This window comes from Populus nigra, chromosome 1, assembly GCF_951802175.1.
Source record: "Populus nigra chromosome 1, ddPopNigr1.1, whole genome shotgun sequence".
In the NCBI taxonomy this organism is placed as follows: Eukaryota; Viridiplantae; Streptophyta; class Magnoliopsida; order Malpighiales; family Salicaceae; genus Populus; species Populus nigra.
In genome coordinates, this window is record NC_084852.1 from 37,177,143 (window position 1) to 37,184,816 (window position 7,674).

General features: G+C 39.2%; 2 protein-coding genes across 2 annotated transcripts; one reads left to right on the plus strand and one right to left on the minus strand.

Moving 5' to 3' along the window:
• Positions 1-1,525: 1,525 nt before the first annotated feature.
• On the plus strand, positions 1,526-3,067 carry LOC133673897 (uncharacterized). The gene is made up of 4 exons (XM_062094832.1): positions 1,526-1,634; positions 1,727-2,026; positions 2,605-2,790; positions 2,863-3,067. Exons 1-4 carry the CDS (start codon positions 1,620-1,622, stop codon positions 2,920-2,922), a joined length of 561 nt encoding a protein of 186 aa, XP_061950816.1. The 5' UTR covers positions 1,526-1,619; the 3' UTR covers positions 2,923-3,067.
• LOC133673907 (subtilisin-like protease SBT2.5) lies at positions 2,991-7,604 on the minus strand. The gene is made up of 9 exons (XM_062094842.1): positions 6,989-7,604; positions 6,682-6,832; positions 6,101-6,498; positions 5,868-5,963; positions 5,645-5,714; positions 5,185-5,467; positions 4,687-5,018; positions 4,207-4,474; positions 2,991-3,869 (listed from the first exon to the last, which is right to left on the minus strand). The coding sequence occupies exons 1-9, from the start codon at positions 7,189-7,191 to the stop codon at positions 3,181-3,183; spliced, it is 2,490 nt and encodes an 829-aa protein (XP_061950826.1). The 5' UTR covers positions 7,192-7,604; the 3' UTR covers positions 2,991-3,180.
• Positions 7,605-7,674: the final 70 nt, after the last annotated feature.

Below are 7,674 nucleotides of genomic sequence, written 5' to 3' on the forward strand. Positions count from 1 at the left end.
CTTTAATTACTTTGATTTCTCTAAAAGGGATAGAAAGGCTCTTTTCAAGCTTAGAATCCAGACCAAGAATGCGAGCTGCATGGCGAAAGTTGCGGTTGGTGGCTGCAGGAGCATTCATGGTTGCCCTAGCTAGCTTATGCCAAATCAAGCAAACAAAAGAGTGAAAGTGAAAAGGATGGCTATAAAACAAAGAAGGAGCAGCAAGAAGAAGAAAAGATAGTCAACAAATGTAGAGTGCATTGAATCTCCGAAATTTTCATTCTACTTGCCATGTAAAGGTTTGACTAATTTGACAAATCAACAAATGCTAATCTTATGATAAGATTCTTTTCCCAATCATTTTTTTTCTCGAAACATTTTAGCCATTGATCTTACAAGATCCACTAATTAGATTCCCGGATTCAATTAATGCATCAGATTTTTTAAAAATAATCTTGGGTCCCTTCACTTGTTTGCCAAAAGTAGATTATCAATTAAATCATTCCACGCCAAGAACAATCTCAAGGAACTGGAAGTCCTAAAAACATGACAGATGAAAGAATAAGCATGCATATCATCAATGTGCTTCTAGCTCAAATGACTTTCTGTGGCTTCTTCAAGAGATCGCAGGTTCATATTGCTGAGTGCTGAGGGGTGCAACTCATTAAAGGGCAAAGGCAACAACACTTTGGTCTCACCACAGTAGGAATGTCGAATAAATGAACCATTCATATTAGTTAGTGTCTTTGGCTCTTAAAAAGTTCTTGTATTTTACAATTGTGTTGGTTAGAACCGGTTTCGGTCTTTGACTTGGATCGCCATGTGATGTGGAAGGAGAAGATTGGATGGTGAGATGAGAGGGAAGAGATTTGCCTTAATTTGTGTTTTGGATCAAGGGTTCTGCGGCTAACACTGGCTTGTGCACTTCTGTCAAGGCAGAACTATGGGCAGTAGTTACTGGTCTAGAGCTGGCATGGCCAATGGGTCTTCGCAGATTGATTCTAGAGACGGATTCTGCAGTGGTAGTTGCTTTACTCTTAAAAGAATATGTGAAAGCAGATGCAAACTCTGCCTTAATCACCAAGGCAAGAGAGTGTTTTGTCTAGAGAATAGGATGTTCAAGTTCAGCATGCATACTGGGAAGCCAACAATTCTGCAGACTGGCTAGCTAATTTCGGTCTAACAAAGCAGCTGCTTCATAGTGATAGCAGGATTCTTAGTGACCCCCATCGAGTTTATATTCCCTTTTGTATTATAATCTTATTGGGTAATATAATTTTTAAGGCGTCATGCCCTGATTATTATATATATATATAAAAAAACATAGTGTCCAGCTTAAATTAATATCGAATTTGGCATTGTATAAGTATAATATTTCTTAATTCGGAACAATGTGTTCGGTTGCTCGTTCCAACCAAAGCCTTCATTCTGGCCTCCCTTGTTTGGCCTGCTGTCTCCACCCGCCGGTTCTGATCTACCACAATAATATTTATGCCCTGCTCATGCAAGCCTACAAAAAATAAAACTATATATATAAATAGAGAGAGAGAGAGAGAGAGAGATGCATTCTCCTATATAACTTCATTTCTCTCCAAAAACAAACGAAAAACATTCTCCTGCCTGCCACTGCCAGGATCATCATGCCAAGAAAAATGGTAAAATCCTCTCTTTCCCTTTGATATCAGTTTGTTACTGTAGAAGAGTTTAAGTAAACGATGGCCAATATACATGTACGATTTTATTTCAGGCAAAGTTGTGCAGGGGGAAGGCAGTGATAGTGAGTGTGTATGAAGAGAGTCCAGGGAAAAGAAGGGTCTCATCATCATCAAATAGCCATCACCACCATCACCACCACTATGTCCATCATGTCATCAAACAAGAGGTAACCCTACACAAGAATGGAGATTCTCGTAAAGGATACAGTAGAAGAGCTGAGCTTCTTCACTACTCTCAGCACCTTCGAGAGTCTGCTCTATCAGCAACATCCTCCCCTTCAGTTCCAAAGCCAATTTCTTCCAACAACCACCACCACCAACCCACAACAAACGTACTGGACTTATACAGCTTATTTTTTCTATATTATTTCTAATGACATATTTAGATAGCTAGACTTAAAGAATTTGTCAGAGAATTGATTCAGACATCGTAATTTTCTTCTTTTCTCAAGTTCTTTCACTGATCTAGGAGAATTGAGAAGCTCAACTTTGATCCTTATCACAATTTTGGTAACATGATCTGCATTTTTATGATATTGATTTTGTTGAGTCTGGTAGCATTTAATTCCTGGATTGGATTACTTAATAACTTTTGGTATATCAATAATATATAAGATTCTGCTAATGCCACCTTTCAAAGCAAGAGGACCAACTTAACTAGCATATGAAGATTTTCATTTTTTTTTGGGTGTAATATATCAACCACTAGCCTGAATTTTGTCTGTATAATTATATATCCTACACAGACCAGAGACCATCTTTAATGTATTGTTTTAGACTACCTTTGCTCTTTGTTGTCTTGTCAAACAAAGGCTTTCTTACTCTCTCTTTTTTTCCTTATCATATGCTATTCCTATTATTTATCTTCCCAGCTGAAAGCTGCAATAATGTCAATCTTTACCTTTGCTAGATTGTTGCTGCTCCAAGCAAGCCAAGATTCTCCAGGAGCACTAGTCCTACTTGTCTAGGCAATTGGAAGATCTTGATTCCGAATATTTGCAGATCTTTGACAAGTATCCAAGCTAAGCAAAAGAAGAAAAAGAAACATAGTGGATCCACAAGCAATGCCATGATAACTGTAATGAAAAGCCTAGAGGTGAGACAAGTAGTGGTGGCACTTCTCGACATAATATAGATGAATTGCGTTCTAAAATCTTGATTCTTTTAGGTACAAAAGAAGAAGGGATTTATTCTGAAACTGCTCTCAAAACTGCAAAGGCATAGATGAATTGTTTCGCATGGTTTCTGTGAAACCCATATCCATTAAAGGGCAATAAATTATGTAACTTCAGGAAATGAAGACAAAAAAACAACATATATGCTTTCATGTGCTATATTACATATGGTATGCAACTAAGTGCAAATTCTTTTTATTCACTTGTTCATAAATTGTTTTTCATTCGAAACCTGCTTGACTCGTGATTTCTTTTTGAATTATTGCATCATAAAGCAAAATGAAGAATTATCTCCCGAATCTTAAAGGAAATCAGCTTTTCAATGATGTGCTAACGTAAACAGCTATAGGAACTCTAACAACATGCTTTCTGCTTCCATGCAACACCATCTCTCCGAATGTGTAAGTTCTCGTTGCCTTAATTGCCGTCAACACAATCCTAAGATGCTTCGAAGCATTACTGTTTATCACAACTACTCGTGGGGAAACAGTTACGTTTACACCTGATGGTTGTCTCACAGTCACTCTATAAACCTCATTCCTGCTGCTCACGTTTGTAACACTACGAATCACCTTTCTTGACCCAACTAGATTCGAAATTGTCACACTTGCGGTGTTCAAATCTGAACACCATGCTCTTCTATTTGTTGGACAACTAGTTCCTACTGCTCGTCTTACAGAACCTTCATCAACACCTGGAACAGCACAAAGAAACTGGACATATTGTTCAAAATGAGAATCGAATACGAGTCCTGGGTCGATGGCATGAACTGGGTTTATGAATCCAGCACCAAAATCGAACGGTGTAGCAGGGGCTATTTGGTTAGTTAATTGTGCTAAAATGGGAGAGCCAGAATGGTCAAATGTACTGGCAGTGGTCATCATTGCTGATGTGATTGCTGCAGGACTCCACCTAGGGTGCTTTTGCTTGATTAAAGCCGCAACACCAGCTATGTGAGGAGTGGCCATGCTAGTACCAGATACAAGCGCAAAGTTTTGCCCTGCAAGAATGACAGCACGAATTAATTAAAAGGAAAAACAAACTAGAATGATGGTAATTATCTGTTTCCCTTCCCCGAGATATACCAACATCATCATCATCATTTCGATATTGAAGCAGATGATGCACATGAAAGTAGATCGAGTGTCTGTTTGCGAACTTAAGGGACTTAAAATGACATTGCTTCCGTAAATAATTCCGGCAAGATAAAGATATCAAGTCTTGTTTTATAATCTCGGTCACAACTATGTGGATAAGTAATACTTGTCATCCGATATTTGGAGGGGCATAAGCGATGCTAGTTACCCATTAAAAAAACATAAAAACAGTGTTCTTACCCTTGATAGAAGGATCTCCTTCACTGTTGGGGCTCCACGCAGCCCAAATGGAGGATCCTGGGGCCATGACATTTGGTTTGAGGACATCAGCAGTTTGCAAAAGTGCATTGCTCACATCGGGACCTCTAGACGAATAGGATGCAACAATTGGGGCCTGCCGAGTAAAGAATGCTCGCCTTCCATCCAATATTCTTGCCCTGGCAGCAAAACCCACAGCTTGTCCACTGGTACTCCTGATGGTATTTGAGTTATAATACTCCCACAATGCCTGTAAACGAATGGATAAACCATTTCATTAGTCATCCATTAATCTAGGAGATTTTAGGAATTAGGAATGAATGGCATTAATGAGAAATACTAACTTATCCTGTGGGAATACTAACTCATTTGGTGTGAAAAATAAAAGGATAGACAGAGCGCTACAGAATCAAAATAAGCATGTTTGGTAATGAAATCTTATTGAATGGTAATGTGCCATACTCTGGAAGATTGTATGTTGTTCAGTATAATGGCAGGTACTTGCATAGTCATTGTGGTACCCTTGACTTGCTCAGAACCAATGTCAGGATCCATTGTGATGATAAAACCTGCAGCCCCTATCTTCTGTATAGTGTTTGCAACAGCTGCGATGCTTGCAGCCTCATATTCAAAGTCAAAGGTATAAGTGCAGATAACCAGCTTGTTTCGAACTGATGATAAGATGAAGTGTTCTGGATGCTGACAGCTTTCAACTTCTAGAACACTAGTGGTGTTCCCATGAGAGACATCAGCTGCTGCCACTATTCGGTAAGGCATTTCTCCTGCTGTTGGAGCTGCACAATTATTCATAACCAAAGAATTGCACCAATTTGAGTGGTATATACTATTGATTAATTCCAAGAATGGATGAATGGAAATCTAAACTGCAAACCAAGTCACACCATCTTATTTGTTCATACATGCATGATTAATAAACAAGGGCAAGAGTTGGAATATTACGGGCAAGACCAGTGCCAGAGAAGCTTCGCCCATTCCCAAGAATGATTGAGTTGCTGTACTTGCGATCGATGATGGAGGCAGCTACACTAGTGATCCAGGGGCTAAAAGAAAGGATCGAACTGGGAGAAGGGCCACCATTTCCAGCAGCTTGAACAACAAAAACTCCAGCTTTTGTAGCAAATAAAAGCTCCATTTCTAGCACATTGAGGAAGGCAGAAGGACCAGATGGGACACTAGATGGCCCTATGGAGAGGCTTAATATATCAACTCCATCCTCCACTGCCTAGTGTAAGTTGTTGATAATTATTGCTTCAGTAAATGTGAACATCCAAGCTACTAAATTAAATTAAAAGATAAGGATCCATGCTTGCATGCTAAATTTTTGCGATGTAGATATTAGACAAGTAAAGCTCTCTAAGTTAATCCATTTTTACAAGTTCAAGTTGCATAATCATCAAACCTGATCCACAGCAGCCACGACATCTGACATGTAACCTCCAAATGTGTAAAGAGCTTTGTACACAGCAATCCTGTTTAGAGCAAAAAAAAAAAAAAACTATTAAACAAGTACTAGCTTATGAAAAGGAGAAAATGTATAGCAAAAACCTGAATAACTGAAACTGGCTATAATAATAACATAGTATGCTCGCTAAAAGAACCAAATTTAGATTACCATTGCTTACCTTGCTCCAGGAGCCATGCCACTTGCATAACCGTAATTGAAGTCGTTGGCAATCACTGGTATTTGGTGGTTTCCAGCAGCTGTGGAGGCTGTATGGCTGTTAAACATCAGATTTGAATACAAACTTAATTCAGCTCAGTATAAAACAAACTATCAATTAAAAGAATCTCAATGACGGCAAAAGATAAAAAGCTATCATGCAAAAAGAAGGCAACCGCGCTGGGAATAACTTGCCTTCCATGACCATCAGCATCATAGGGGGATGCATAATCGCGTGTTGCATTGAAGTCACCAGCAGCTATTGCTGCACGAGCAAAATATTGTGCCCCTACTATCTTGCCATTACATGCTGTTGAAGGGAACTTCTCTCCGGTGACACATTTTCCTTTGAATTTGGAACTGTTTGTAAATCGTGCAGAGGAACCACCCGTAAAACTTGGATGGAGAGGGTTTATCCCCGTGTCAATAAAACCTATTATTACCCCCTCACCCGAACTCTCTGCTCCCCCTAAAATTGGCCAAACACCAGTAGGAATCCCAAGAAAGCGAGGTGTATGTGTTGTAAACTTCTCCATTTTGACATCTTCATGGATAGCTCTAACTCCTGTTGCGTTCTTCAGAGTTCTGAGGACCTGTAAAATGTCTCATTTCTTTCACTATTTGGTCCAGTTAATCCTTGTGAAGAATCAAAGATAGATGGCACGATTATATAGCTTCGACTACAATACAAGTACACGACTATGTTTTGTTCCCATTAATAACTTTGTAAGCTTTTATATGTGATGGATGAAGCAAGTTCTTGTACGTAGGAATACCTCCTTGGACTGAACATTGACTGCAAACCCATTAAGCAAATGAGTGTAGCTGTAGAGCTTGTTGTAGGTATCTTTCAGGAGCAGGGATTCTAAGAATACGTCATGGCTTGTCCTTAATCTCTCTTTGTATGCCAAAGAAGCCTCCTCAATCCTATGCGGAGTCAAATTTGATTTTCTAGAGTATAAAAGACAGAAATTGCAGACAGGTGAAACAAATCAGTATCCAGGAAAAACAAATAAAAAGAAACAAAAAACAAGCACAAGAGGATATGTTTTATATATATATATATATAAAAAGGGACGACACCTAGAATGGGCTTGCTTTGATTTGAAAGAGAAGACAGGTTCATCATCCATCAAAACAATGAGAACTTTTGCCTCAGCTATTAAAGGATCAACGATCATGACAAGAGAAATGAAAAGAACGGAGGAGAAAATGGAAGACATTGTCAGTGGCACTGATGTCCTGCTGATGAGAGGCGGGTTACGTAATGACCCTTTTCTTTTCATTGCCACGCTAAGTGAGATAAACCTTAAAATCAATCCTGCTCTTCTTCAGAGCACCGAGTGCAAAACATGTTAATTTCATGAGCCATCGAAGTGTATTAGGTGATGGGTCTGAACCGTGAAAGCTTATTTCAGCTATCAACGCCTTTCCCATTTTCACATTCATGTCATTCTTATTTTCTAACCTCCTTCAGTTCATGCAGGTGATCTACCCTTACCTCACCGTAACTGGAATCGCAGGTGCTTGCAAGGCCTTTCCAAAAATATACAAACTGATGATTGTACCATAACGTTGCAAGTAAAACAAGTCCAAGTCCAAGTCCAAGTCCAAGAGACAGGGAAGAAGATGCGCTGATGTAAAAGGTAGACAGCATCGTCGGGATCCCAAACCTAACTTCTGTCTCCGCTTCTTTAGTATATGGAATAATAATGTGTAAAGCCCGTTGATCAGGAATATTGATTGAGCCAACAATGGATCCTTTACAG